Source organism: Natator depressus, chromosome 5, assembly GCF_965152275.1.
Source record: "Natator depressus isolate rNatDep1 chromosome 5, rNatDep2.hap1, whole genome shotgun sequence".
Taxonomy (NCBI): Eukaryota; Metazoa; Chordata; order Testudines; family Cheloniidae; genus Natator; species Natator depressus.
In genome coordinates, this window is record NC_134238.1 from 70590483 (window position 1) to 70605948 (window position 15466).

Below are 15466 nucleotides of genomic sequence, written 5' to 3' on the forward strand. Positions count from 1 at the left end.
ACATTCTCCAAATAAGTTTTTTTACACCACCACCTCATATTGTCCAGAGCTGAGGTAGATTTGCACAGCTGAAGGAAAACAGAAAACAAATAAAATCTTCATTATACTGAGAAACCAGCAAAAACCTCTTTGAACTTTGTCTGTAGCACAAGATGTGGCAATAGTCCTCGTTAAAGCAAAAATGCTGTGTCAAGTACTCAGTCTAAACAGCTCGGGACTGAGAACTATTTACACTGCATGGTATATGATTACATGGGAGACAAACATTTTGCAAGAGAAAACAAAATGCTCAAACTAGAGCTGTCAAGCGATTAAAAAAAATAATCGCGATTAATCACACTGTTAAACAATAACAGAATACCATTTATATAAATATTTTTGGATGTTTTCCACATTTTCAAATATATTGATTTCAATTACAACACAGAATACAAAAAGTGTACAGTGCTCACACATTTATTCTTTATTATATTTCCACTGTAAAAAAAGATTAACAAAAGAAATAGTATCTTTCTATTCACTTCATACAAGTACCGTAGTGAATGAATGTGCAACTTACAAATGTAGAATTATTATTTTTTTACATAACTGCACTCAAAAACAAAACAATGTAAAACTTGAGAGCCTACAAGTCCACTCAGTCCTACTTCTTGTTCAGCCAATCGCTCAGATAAACAAGTTTGTTAACATTTGCAGGAGATAATGCTGCCCGCTTCTTGTTTACAGTGTCCCATGAAAGTGAGAACAGATGTTCGCATGGCACTGTTGTAGCCGGCACTGCAAGATATTTACATGCCAGATGCGCTAAAGATTCATATGTCCCTTCATGCTTCAACCACCATTCCAGAGGACATGCATCCATGCTGAGGATGGGTTCTGCTCGATAACGATCCAAAGCAGTGCAGACCAACGCATGTTCATTTTCATCATCTGAGTCAGATGTCACCAGCAGAAGGTTGCTTTTCTTTTGTGGTGGTTCAGGTTTTTTAGTTTCCACATTGGAGTGCCGCTCTTTTCAGCCTTCTGAAACCATGCTCCACACCCCGTCCCTCTCAGATTTTGGAAGGCACTTCAGATTCTTAAACCTTGGGTCAAGTGCTGTAGCTATCTTTAGAAATCTCACATTGGTACCTTCTTTGCGTTTTGTCAAATCTGCAGTGATTGTGTTCTTAAAACGAACAACATACTGGGTGATCATCCAAGACTGCTATAACATGAAATATATGGCAGAATGCAGGTACAACACAGAACAGGAGACATACAATTATTCCTCCAATGAGTTCAGTCACAAATTTAATTAACACATTTTTTTTTTAACGAGTGGAATCAGCATGGAAGCATGTCCTCTGGAATAGTGGCCAAAGCATGAAGGAGCATACAAATGTTTAGCATATCTTGCACATAAATAACTTGCAATGCCGGCTACAAAAGTCCCATGTGAATGTCTGTTCTCACTTTCAGGTGACTGTCAATAAGAAGCAAGCAGCATTATCTCCAGTAAATGTAAACAAACTTGTTTCTCTTAGCGACTGGCTGCACAAGAAATAGGACTGAGCAGACTTGTAGGCTCTAAAGTTTTACATTGTTTTGTTTTTGAGTGCAGTTATGTAACAAAAAAAAAATCTACATTTGTAAGTTGCGCTTTCGTGATAAAGAGATTGTACTACGGTATTTGTATGAGGTGAATTGAAAAATACTATTTCTTTTATCATTTTTACAGTGCAAACATTTGTAATAAAAATAATATAAAGTGAGTACTGTACAGTTTATATTCTGTGTTGTGACTGAAATCAATATATTTGAAAATGTAGTAAAACATCCAAAATATTTAATAAATTTCAATTGGTATTCTATTGTTTAACAGGGCCATTAAAACTATGATTAATCACGATTAATTTTTTTAATCGCAATTGATTTTGAGTTAATCACGTGAGTTAACTGCAATTGATCGACAGCCCTAGCTCAAACAGAAATGTAGGCATACACACATGCATGTATACACACACACACACGTGCAATTTTAAACAGAGCATCAGACATAAAGATCTAGTAAGCACCACAGCAGATTACAGGTGTAATTGGCCTTAGCAGCAAATAAACTCATTATGTCACGATGGATAGGAAGCTTTGTTGAGTGAGATGATCTATGGCTGGATAACCAAAGACTGGAAATGGCAAATGACATAGTCCAATACCATGCTGAAGAGTACTGATCTCTTAAAAATGTAACATTCAAGGAAGAGGTTGTTCTGCTGCCACTAAATAAAAAACATTTTCAACAATTTACAAAGAATACAAAGGTCTCTAAATTTTTACCCTCATACAGCACAAGGCTTGGAACAAAAATTATTCACATATTCTTCAAAAACAAAATTATTTCACATGCAGATGTTTCATGGAACACTGCAAAATTTCCTAACTTGTCTATTAAGGAGAGGCAGTAAATAATTTAAAAGAATACCAGAGACTGACCATATATTCTTTAAACTTTCATCTTTTCTGTAACTTAATTTCCTCTTGTCTTAATTCAGTGTCTACATAAAGAACAACAGTTTTGTCTGACATAGCAAACAGCTGGAAAATGGAGACAGGGATAGAGGGCATGGCTGGGACTACTCAAAGTTCAGTTCACAGAGAATTATTTCCCAGTGACAAGTGTCCTGCTCTTTTACTTTCTCTTAATCACAAATTGAATTCTCAAAGACAAAGATCTATTTGTTATTCACAGGAAAATCCACTAAATAAACATCTGCTTTATCTATAAACAATTTACACATACTTTTGTGCCCATGAATACCAGCCTTTCAGTTAACACACTTTTTCCGATATGAGGCTTCTGTATATCTTGACTGCTCATCATAGAATCATAGAATATCAGGGTTGGAAGGGACCTCAGGAGGTCATCTCATCCAACCCCCTGCTCAAAGCAGGACCAAATCCCCAATTTTTGCCCCAGATCCCTAAATGGCCCCCTCAAGGATTGAACTCACAACCCTGGGTTTAGCAGGCCAATGCTCAAACCACTGAGCTATCCCTCCCCTCATATAAAAGCTTCTTGCAATTTCTATCCATTCACTCCTAGCTCTTTACAACTTATATTGCTTCGCTTCCAAAAAATGGTGCGAGAAGGTGCAGGGTATCAACTCTCCCCAGTTACAAACCTATGTGGCCTGGAAAGAACTGAAAAGATCCCTGGTACTCGAAAGGCTCTTCTATGTACTCTGTAGACAGCTGGTAGTCTTACCCTTCTGCGCAATCTGTCCCTTTCTTCCCGGATAGCGTTCATAGTGGCCTTGGTCCTGTTCAGCTCCTCCTCTTTGCTGCACAGCATAGCAGTGAGGCTCTCATTTTCTTCCCTCAGACCAGCCAGCTCCTTTTCCCACCGAGATCTCTCTTCAGACAGGTTTGGATAAAGATCCCGTCCCAGCACACCCTCAATCTCCTCTACTGTCTGCAAAAACAGAGTCATGATAAGACAGAAAGGAGCAGAAGGGGAGAATATTAAAAAGGGCCAATAATACTACACTGCCACTACATGAGGATGTAAGGGCAGCTATACAATTACCCACGTGCATACAAGCAACGCACAAGCATTTAATTTGCTCCTTTTGTTTGAAACTTAATGAAGGCCGTTTTCATTATAAATAGTTTGTAACCTTTCTACTCTTCAGCACCATGAGCACCTGGGCAGAAGGTGGGTGCTTTATAAATAAAAGTTCGCTTCACTGAGATACACACAAACAACAGCACGCAGTTGGCATTTATACAGCACCTTTCCTCAGATGGCCTCAAAGTATAACACATTCACTACACCTCACCATGGGTAAGCGTTGTACCTCTTTTGCAGATGACTTAACTGAGACACATAGGGTATATCTGCGCTGCTGCTGGGATTGTGCTTCCCAACACAGGTAGACAGACTCATGAGAGTTTGAGCCAGCGTAGAGGGGATAGCACAGGTGGCAGCTATGCTAGTCACCTGAATACATACCTAATGGGTCCAGGCAGGTTTGTACTCAGGCACCTAGCTTGACTCGCCATCCATGCTACATTGCTATTTTTAGCACATTAGCTCAAGCACAGCTAGTGCTTCTCTCTCTACCTGTGCTGGGAAGCACCTTCCCATCTTAAGTGTAGACGTACTCACAGTGCCAGATTGTGCCTGGCTCTTGAATGGGCGTGTAGGGCTGGGGAGGGTGCAAGGAATCCTTCCTCACATACTAGCATGACAAGGACAAGTGCAGTCCCAAATTTGGGGGAGCACAAGGATGGTTCTTTCTGTAGGTCCCCAGGGACATATGTTTCCCCCAAAGGCACAAGGAGATATGGGGAGGGGAAGGAGCCTTGGCCACACACAGTGTGTGTGTGTGGGATGGGGTACACTATGCCTTAGGATGGTGCAGCCTATACATTCCTTCTGTGTACCTGGGACCTCAGGGAAAACCTGGGATTCTCTGACACACAATCCCTTCCAGAGCTTCCGCCCAAGGTGGTGCAGAGCCACACTAACCCCTACACAGGCCTGTGCACAAAGAGGTTAAGTGACTTGTCCAAGGTTATGCAGCAAGTCAATGGAAGAAGTAGGAACAGAACCTTCATGTTCTGACCATCAATTTCCTCCTGTAAACACTGGACCATATTTCTCCCCCACCACGTTCATAATTGGTTTACAGCTGTAAACGTAACAATTCATAGAGTTAGGCTCAAGAGCGAATAGCAAATACACACTACTCATGAGGAGGTTCCTACATTCTTTTTCTGATTAGCAATTCCTTGTAATACCCATGGAATAGAAAACAAGCTGCTATGCTTCATAAAGAATGAACCCTCCACCTAAAGCTACAGGTCTCCAAAAATCGGATTCAGAAAACAAGACAGGTCATTTCAAGACAACATACTGCTTCAAGGAGCATTTAACATTCTCATTGCATGAATGGGCTGCATTCTTGAAAGGTGAAAAAGAAGAAGAAATAAAATTCCTTAGAGATAGCAAAAGGAAAAAAACAGGATATTGTTGGATGTTCTCTTGGTAATCAAGACAATATACTGGAAAACTATTCAAGGAATTAAATCCCTTATTTGGAATAAGAAGTTTTGTATTAATAATTAAATCTACTTAACAACTATTTCAGATACAATGAAAACTTCCACCTAGTATTCAGTCTTTGTCAGCATTGCTAATCTGTTTTAATGCTGCTTACAGAACATAGTAACTCCCACTGCAAATAAATAAAGGGAAAGATCAAAAATGACCCGCAGAAAAGGTAAAAAGATACCAGCCCCCTTTTCCAGTGCTTCCTGTTGGAAAAGCAGCATAATATGTTAAATGCACCCACTCACCTCATTGGTCTGACAGGCACGTTAATAACCACCATTACAAATTAACTGAATCCAGGTATCATTCTGCCCTTATGCTCTCACAAGCTGACGTGACCAACATCCATTTGCTAACTAAACTGTCTGCAGTTCTCTGGATGCGGCATGCTTTGCTTCAGCTCTGGTTTGTTGACTAGCACACTACATTGTTTGCGATGAAGAAGAGAATAGAAGGCAATTGATACATACAGGGAACTATTTCTCTGGGGGAACTAAAGAATTATTGAGCTTTTTTTCATTCCTGATTATATAGTGTTACAGTTCAGTTTGATTATGCATGCTGATGCATCAAGGATAAATCCGGAATCTAGCCTCACACACCGTAATTAGTCATGTAATCTAATGTTCTGAGCACAAACCTGGATACCAGGAACTCCAATAGATCCTGTGGCATCCGTCACATCATAAATTCTCTGCTGCAGTTTCCCCTTTTCTCTACCTCAGAGGGGTGTGGTAAGGAGCTAATGTGCAGAAATATTTACAGCTCTTTCATCTTCAGTTTGTAATTTTTAAATAGCAATTGCTTCCTCTGGTAGTTATTATTTACTCTTCTAAATATCTTGACCATTAGTCAGCCTATTCCGTGTAAGGTAATTTAAATAAATGACATGTTTATAACTGCAAAGCTAGTCAGACAATCTCTCTGTACCTTAGTTTGTGCATCTATAAAATAAGGATAAGGCTTACCCATATTTGTAAAGTGCTTTGAGATCTATGGATGAAAAGCTCTATACAAGATCTATAGGTAATCTCTCTGTGACTTAGTGCACCCATATGCAAATATAGATATACTACTGTACCTACCTCACAAGACGTTGTGAGGCACAGTAAATCTTTGTGAAGTGCTCTGAGATTCTCAGATGATAGGTGCTATAAATGCAAGGTATTATCATGTATCCCAGTATGCACACAATGCACTTAGTGACTAGTTAATGCTGTTGCACCTTAATAGCTAGATCACAATGTTCGCTGGCAGTGGTGAGTTGTTCAATGTGTCTGTCCACTTCTGCTACAGACAAACTGCAACTGCTCTTCTTCCTCCCGCAGACTACATTCTCCAGCCCCGTCAGCACTCTCTGCAGTTCGGAGTTCAAGTCACTACAGTTATCTATGAAAGAGAAAGAACATGTCACACATGCACTGGGTGTCACAAGCTAAAAAGCTACTACCATTCAATACTTTCAGCAAGACAGGCTCCACTCCTGTAAAATGGTATATTCCTACAGTCTGACACTACTCTTCACAAATCTCCAGTCTTGAATACCATCAGCCTATTCGCACAAGTTATTGATTTCTCTTTACAAATCTCTAGGGTTGAATGCCATCAGCCTAAACTCTGAAATTACTCACAATCACACAAATAATCGCCACGTCCACTTATCTGGAGTGGTCTTTCTTGTTTGAAAAACCTTCTCCACATTTTAAAGAGATCACGTTTTAGCACACTTCCATGTCACTGTCCCAATTTGCTTTTTTTTGTTAATCTTTCTCATTACTGCAGCTTCTCCTGATCTTTGTGCTCAGCAAGAAGACTTTTCCCTCGGAATCAGAATGCTCTTCTGCCCAGTTCACTCAGTGATGATATAATCCAATCTCCTCTAAAAGGAAGTACTTTGGGGATTTGTGCTCAAACTGCTGCCAAGTGTCCAAAAGCTTACACAAAAACCCCAGAGAGATTATTTTACAGAGCTAAAATTTCATTTTCACAGCTGTTTCTTCTATGTGTGCAACTGAAGAGAAGACTGGAAATATTTATGGGTCCCCAACAACAACCCTTGTTCTTGTGAGGCTCCATATCGTGATCGTATTCACTAGGTGCTTTAGGATGAAAACATGATCATAATTCTCACAAGGAAAGGGCCAGAAGACCCTTCCCCACTGCAGTCTGACAGCACTGTTTTATGGGGTGTCATCCACTCTCTCCCCAATTTTGTGACAACCAAATGATCCCTCTTATCTTGTGAGCTAACTTTACAAATTAATTGCATCACCTCCAACTTACATTCAGTGATAAATATCAGCAGTAGTCCCTGATGTGCACCATATAGTTGAACTCACTCTTGGGTTCTGATGCCTCTTGGCGGTATTCACCTATGGGCCATTAATTACCAAGGCATCGTGCAATAATCAGTTATTGCATTGTACAGCACACAATGGATTTATATTTCATGACAATGCATTATTTTCACAGGGGTACAAATATTAAAAGGGGTGGCATCCATTCATGCAATGTTATTCTTATGATATTGCTCCACCTAGGACTTCATTACCGTCAGACCTTCCAATCAGATTTAAAACATATGGCTGGTGTTTTCAAAGGAGCCTAAGGGAGACAGGCATTCAAGTCCCACTGAAATTCAATGGGAGTTGGGCACCTAACTCCTTTAGTGCACTTTGAAAAGCTGAATTTAAAACGAAGGATCACAGAAGCTGATTATGAAAGAGTGAGGTGTGAGGGAACAGGGGACTACTACAAAATAAATAACCTTAAGTTCATGACCAAAAACTCATCTACCTCTTCGATTAACACCAGACAAACTAACAAACCTGACCACCTAAATTACATCCACAGATATGTAAAAAACCAGACAACTGTATGCAATGCAAGGCTTGCCATGCACAAATTTTGTGGATGTAATTTAGACAGCCATTTAACAAAAATGGCCCAATTAACATCTAGGGGGAAATAAAAGCAACCATAAAACCAAAATACTTATGTCCAAAATACTTATGTGCCAGTGATGTTCTCATTCAGTTACACAGGCTTTGCATAGAAATTCAAATCAAGTTCAAGGTCTCAGTCCTTATCTTCAAGGTGGTTCCATGGCTTAGGCCCAGTCTATCTAAATGACTACCTAAAGCCCTGGGAGAACACCATGGTCGACAACTATGCTCCTCTGGCACAATGGAACTTTCTAACATATAGATAAAGCTTGTCTGTATCGGTGATGACCACAATATAAGAACCCATATAGAACAGAATAGAATTCAAGACACAGACTCAATACTGTTATCATCTCAAAATTCAAAGGTAGCATTTGTTCCTTTGTGTTTAAATGACAGTAGCAGCAATCATGGGCCCTTGTCTTTATGCAGTATTTCCAGCTTTGCACAGGTTGATCAACAAAAGTGTTCACAAATTCTCTTTGCGTAGGAATAGGATTGCAGAAGAATGCAGCCCTGGAGTGAATGTGAAATTACTGCAGGCAAAAGGGATTTCATGTTAAAAACAAACCCATCAACATATCAATGGCATGACAAATATGGATGGCCAAAGCAGGGTCTGCTCCTGCAACCTGTATGCATACAAAACTCCTACTGAAGTTGTATGTGCAAGAACTTCCCACAAGCTCCACTCTCCACCAAAACAATTAATATGCTTTAGCGTTAATAATCTGCCAAATAAGTTTATTTATTAATAAAATTCAATTCTGAGTCACAGATGCACCATCAAGAATGTTTAATTGTAAAATCTACTTGTTTTGCTTGTGCTCCTGAAACTCAATAATGCCTGTATATACATTTTGTCTCATTTTACAAAACATTTCCTTCAGAAGGAAAGACCTTATATGCTAAGTTCTAGCCCTGAAGGAATGTTTCTCCCAGAAAATAAGAATTTATAACAATGTCAGAGAGACCCACATTTCAAAGGGAAGCTAGTGTAAACCCACTCACAGGATTTACAAGATACAGCAGAGAAATTAACAATTTTAGCTCTTGATGTTTTTGTTGCCTACAGCAGAAGAGCAGCATATCTAAAAGCATTAGTGTATCATAACACATTGATGTAGTTGGCATGTCAATAAGCTTGCTGCATTAGTGCAGTATGCAGTGCCATGTTATTATTAGGTCATGGTGATTAGCCTGATGTGCATAACTAACATAAGGGTTTATTTTTAAAGAGATACTAAAACTAAAATAAACAAAGGACAGAGGGATGCTTGTGTTGGGGAGTAGGAGGAATACTTTATAAGCTTACTATGAAAGTTAGTGATTTGGTGTAGCAATATTTTGTATTTCTACATTTGCTTGTTGTGCTGGAAATGTAAATGTCTCATCCTTGTATTACAGTACAAAAAACAGATCACTGTCCAGGATCAATGAAGTGGTAAAAGTAAAGAAATAACAAATATTGAAAAGTAAATTGGATTGTGAAAATTCTTTCAATCTGATTAATCTGAAGTATTATTAGTAACACAGGTAAAGAATATAGGCCAAACTTTTCAAATTTGGGCACCTAAACCTAGGCAACTAAATCCATATTTAGGCATAGGCACCCAAATTTAAAAAGTTTGTCTATCATTTTTTAAAATGGTGGTTCAAAATCTTGATGGCTCCCATTGACCAGGACAATTGGTTGTAAATGGCTCTGTTTACTTGTAAGCCTTCCTGTGTTCCTGTGAGTCAGGCCGGAAAGAATGGAGACTTGGGGTCTCACAGGACATGTGACCATGTCACCTGGTACTGGAATCCATCTTAAACCTGGTGCTTTTCCATTTAGAAGGGGGGGGGGAACGACCCAGAGAGAGACAAAGGATTCCCGCCTTGTGCGAAAGATATAAAAGGGGGTGGAAAAGAACAAAGGGAGCTGCCAGTCATGAGAAATCCCCTAGTTATCACCTGAGCTGGAACTAACAAGAACTGTACCAGGGGAAAGGATTGGGCCCAGACTAAGAAGGAGTCTAGCCTGTGAAAGAAGTTTATTGGAACATCTCTGAGGGTGAGATTTACCTGTATTCAGTTTCTTAAATGTATTAAGCTTAGACTTCCATGTTTTGTTTTATTTTGCTTGGTAACTTACTTTGTTCTGTCTGTTATTACGTGGAACCACTTAAATCCTACTTTTCATACTTAATAAAATCACTTTTGTTTATTAACCCAGAGTAAGTCATTAATACCTGGGGGAGCAAACAGCTGTGTGTATCTCTCTATCAGTGTCATAGAGGGTGGACACTTTATGAGTTTACCCTGTATAAGCTTTATACAGAGTAAAACGGATTTATTTGTGGTTTGGATCCCATTGGGAACTGCGTGTCTGTGTGCTGGAGATAGGTAACCTGCTGAGTGGTTTTCTGTTAAAGTCTGCAGCTTTGGGGGCGTGGATCAGACCTGGGCCTGTGTTGCAGCAGACTAGTGTGTCTGGCTCAACAAGGCAGGGTTCTGGAGTTCCACGCCATCAGGGAAAGCAGGCTCAGAGGTAATTCCAATACCATTATTCTAATCTATAGCTCTGATTGACTGAAACGGTAGCCAGTCTACACTGGAGTACTGATGTACATATAGGACATAATTTCTGTTCTCACTGAGTAAGTGAGAGAGAAAAGACACTCTAAACATAATAAGAATCCCACTATAAAAGAAACTAAATGTTTTAACGCTGAGGGCCAGGTTCAGTGCTGGTTTACACTCCATACAATACTTCTGAAGTCAATATGGTTGTGTAAGTCAGTCCTTAGTCTAGTTTTTGGTGTCAAGTTAAACTGTCTGACCTCATGTGTTTCACCAAAATACCAAGTTTAGAGACTAAGCCTCTTGTCTTATTTATTTTTTCAATTAAGAATAAAATCTACTGTGACATTCAGGCACATATCCAAAAATGTACATTCATCAGTTTTGCACATGAAAATAAAAAAACTCAAACCACAAAACCGTAACAAACACAGAGTCCCTCTCTCAAGAAAAGCCACATGTTCTTTTTGGCCTCAGTTTTCAGTCAGCAACTACAAAGTTGTCTTGGGAAACCCATGTATTGTCTCAACTATTTGGGTCAAATTCATCCCTGGTGTACCTCCACCAAAATTAATCCCCTTCTGTCCAATATTAGCAAAAGTGGGTCACAGACTCCCTGAATTAAGCCTTCCTTTGCAGGAAGGTTTGGAAGACCTGAACAAACTACCATCCCCTTTACTCAGTAAATCTGCATATTTTCCCAGTGGTGGATCAGTCACAGGAATTCAGATACCAACAACAATCCATCCACTGTATAATAGGTGATGTGTCACAGAGTCCTTTTGTGTCTAAGAGGAATCTTCGTTCTTTTTGGGGATGGCAAACAAGATTTCTCCTTCCATCTGAGATAAAGCTTAAAGTTATAATGGGGAAGAGGAAGGAGTTTGCCTCTCTCTGAAGCAGAGTCCATGGCCAGAGATCAGGGCACAACTGGTGTCTGCTAAGCTACTGCAAAAGAAAAGAGTGAAATAAAAATATATTGTTAACTGAGTCTACACTGGGACACAAACATTACCCTCAGAGAAGCACAAACAATTGCCATTAAAAATCAGCTGAATTTTTACTGACTTCAGTGCGAGTGACACACATTTATCTGAGGATAGAATTTGACCCTCTGTACGACTGTAACAAAAGTGCTTAGAAAACATCTCTGTGATGTTTTGATCTTTGTCTCTGCTTGGATCAGTCACATTGGACTTTGGATTTAGTGTAATTTTTTCATCAAGATCCAGCGCATCATGACTTTCCCAAGGCACGCTGGCGTCTGGTGATCAGCAGCTAATAAATACCTATGACAGAAGGAAGGAGGAACTACACTACAGCCAAGGATATGTCCCTGATTTACGCTGATGTGAATGAGAACAGAATCTGATCCAGTGAGACAGACATTTCCCCTCTAATATGCATATCAATGACGCTCCCAAGCTTGCGAAAAGCAGTGTGTCTACGTACCCCAGTACTGAACATCTTTATTGCTGGAGTCTGAGAACTGGATCTCTATAGCTAGTACTAACTACCCTTTAATTTCAGCTTTGAAATTCCCAATCTGAGCACATCTGAAAAACAATATAATTACTGGACTCCTTTCCATAGAGAACCTTCCTTAACACTCCACAGCACAGATAAGTGTATTCAGAAACTTGCCACCTGTGCATAAATTAATGGCTCTCAAAAAGCAACAAGTCTTAAAAGTCATGGCCTGGAGAGAGAAGTTTAACAGCAGCACATTGCTCTGCCACTTATTAATGCCTCTAGATGCCTCTATTTCATCTCTGCAATTTCCAACAATCAAAATTTTATAGATAAATAAACTAGCAACATTTAAAAACAACCTTCAGTCACTTATAAATAAAATGTTTTTGCTATTTGGTAAAATAACAGAACAGGAAAAGGAGTGAAAAAAAATCAATCCATCCAATTAATCAGCAAATTACATGGTCAGGTCAGAACATGTATACTATTCTAGAGGGGGGTGAGTGTGTGTGTCCCCTCCATTTTCCCTTTCCCCAAAGGGCACTCATTTAGGCGCTTCAGTTCTTCCTGACAAGCTCATTTTCTGTTCTTCCTCTGCAGCTATTATAGCTCTGATGGTCTGGGAGCAAGGTTCTGAGATTATTTTAAATGATACTGTTTATTCTCCTAGAGAATTCCTCAACACCATTGGTTTGATTAACAAGGCTTGGATGATTTATTTTCTTTCCCCTCCAAGCATTCTGATCAGTATTTTAAAGGATACAATGGCTTTCTACTAGTAGGTTTCAGAGTAACAGCCGCGTTGGTCTGTATTCGCAAAAAGAAAAGGAGTACTTGTGGCACCTTAGAGACTAACCAATTTATTTGAGCATAAGCTTTCATGAGCTACAGCTCACTTCATCGGATGCATACTGTGGAAAGTACAGAAGATCTTTTTATACACACAAACCATGAAAAAATGGGTGTTTACCACTACAAAAGGTTTTCTCTCCCCCCACCCCACTCTCCTGCTGGTAATAGCTTATCTAAAGTGATCACTCTCCTTACAATGTGTATGATAATAACATCAGCCACACTATCAGAGGCTCGTTCACCTGCACATCCACCAATGTGATATATGCCATTATGTGCCAGCAATGCCCCTCTGCCATGTACATTGGTCAAACTGGACAGTCTCTACGTAAAAGAATAAATGGACACAAATCAGATGTCAAGAATTATAACATTCATAAACCAGTTGGAGAACACTTCAATCTCTCTGGTCACGCGATTACAGACATGAAAGTTGCGATATTACAACAGAAAAACTTCAAAACCAGACTCCAGCGAGAGACTGCTGAATTGGAATTCATTTGCAAATTGGATACAATTAACTTAGGCTTGAATAGAGACTGGGAGTGGCTAAGTCATTATGCAAGGTAACCTATTTCCCCTATTTTTTCCTACCCTCCCCCCAGACGTTCTTGTTAAACCCTTGATTTGTGCTGGAAATGGCCCACCTTGATTATCATACACATTGTAAGGAGAGCAATCACTTTAGATAAGCTATTACCAACAGGAGAGTGGGTTTGTGTGTGTGGAAAAAAAAAAGGGGGGGGGGAGGGGACCTGGATTTGTGCTGGAAATGGCCCACCTTGATTATCATACACATTGAAAGGAGAGTGATCACTTGAGATAAGCTATTACCAGCAGGAGAGTGGGGTGGGGGGAGAGAAAACCTTTTGTAGTGGTAAACACCCATTTTTTCATGGTTTGTGTGTATAAAAAGATCTTCTGTACTTTCCACAGTATGCATCCGATGAAGTGAGCTGTAGCTCACGAAAGCTTATGCTCAAATAAATTGGTTAGTCTCTAAGGTGCCACAAGTACTCCTTTTCTTTCTACTAGTAGAAGACATCCTGTCTTTTCAGAAAAATCACTAACCCATGTCAGCAGTGACCATAGTGGACTGGTTCTCTGGTACTGAAACAGAAGTCTGATCCTGGTCCATGCTGCGTGAATCTTCGTTAGCCTCATGCTGGCTCTGGCTGAGCTCTGATCGTAGTTCGGAATACTCATCTTCCTCCCTGGGGGAGAGGCACAAGAAAAAAAATATTATTGAAGGAATAAGTAACTCTACAGCATGCCTTTCAGTCCTGTAGTCACAATAAGTAGAGTACACACTGGACAACAAACTTTCTCCAGCTCAACAAGACTATCAAATGGACCAGGGTATGCTTCCCATAAAACAAACTGACTTTCTGCATTGTACTCTCAACTGCCAGTTATGTAGTGGGTAGCATCTGGCTCACATTTCTGTATTTTGAAGTTTCACCAAAGTTCTTGTGATCATTCCAGACTAATGTTCACTATAAGAAAATGTATTGCCAGATTAAGTGTGTGTGTCTCTCTCGCTCTCTCAAGTCTCCTGTTGCCAAGTGGGTTTTTATTTGAAATCTATTGGAAGATAATGTACAGATTAATTAGAATGGCAGTGAACTGCTGGAGTTACTGGAAAACAAAACCCTTGCATATTACATATACTCACTCTTATTTGTCAAGCGGGTTCCTTCAAAAATGTTTGAGCGATATTGGGCATTATCTGAAGTAGTGAGATTTATAAAAGGAGTCTCTTCTCCCTACTTTCACACCTAAAGTTCAAAGAATGGGGAGAAGCAGATAAGGAAAGTAGTGGAATGTGAAATCACAGTGCCCAATGAAGCACTTTAAAATGTTTCTTTTCTTTTTTTAATCCATTTTCTAATCCGACTCAAAAAATGAGATTCAGGAAGACCTGATTTTTTTAATCAGCTTCAGTTTTCTGTAATTATTATTTTGTCACTTTCAGATATGCACATTTTAACCAGCACGGAAAACAGCAGTAGCATAGGCACAGAAACAACAAACCAAAAACTTCTGATGAGTGAATTTACTGTACCCCTATTTGGCTACTCACAAGCAAAGTATTTTGTAGAGGTTTATTTTGCTGCTGTTTCATCAGAGAGGTGGATGACTTTAGGGTGGGGAGGAAGCATAGAGCAGGAATGGAGTTCTTTGGTGAGGGAGGGAGAGCACAGAACTGTGAGGGTACCTCCAGCTGGGTGGAAGCCTGTTGTCTAAGGGGGTAGTTCTGCAAAGTACTGAGCACTTTCCACTTCCATTGAAGTCGGTGGGAGTTGAGAGCTCTCAGTACCTTGCAGGAATTAGCCCAAAGGTTTGACAATGTCTGTCGGGCAAAATAGCTGAAAGGAAGATGATCCATACGTATCACAACACTGACTGAAGGAAAGGTTGCTGTCTGTGAAACAGGCCAACTCATAAGAAAAATTACGGCTTGTTTGCCAAGCAGCGTTTCCTTAGCTTACCCACTGTAGTTTTAATAGGAATGATCACACTTTCCTAACCCTGA

At 39.7% G+C, this 15466-nt stretch overlaps 1 protein-coding gene across 4 annotated transcripts in view; it reads right to left on the minus strand.

The window, feature by feature from the left end:
* Window positions 1-15466, minus strand: part of MCC (MCC regulator of Wnt signaling pathway) — a 347649-nt gene that overhangs the window by 70099 nt on the left and 262084 nt on the right. For all 4 annotated transcript variants that reach the window (XM_074952966.1, XM_074952965.1, XM_074952967.1 and 1 more), the window contains 3 exons: window positions 14002-14144; window positions 6321-6484; window positions 3245-3451 (listed from right to left, as the gene is read on the minus strand). In XM_074952966.1, the coding sequence (XP_074809067.1) occupies window positions 3245-3451; window positions 6321-6484; window positions 14002-14144 (514 nt within the window). The remainder of the gene's footprint in view (window positions 1-3244; window positions 3452-6320; window positions 6485-14001; window positions 14145-15466) is intronic.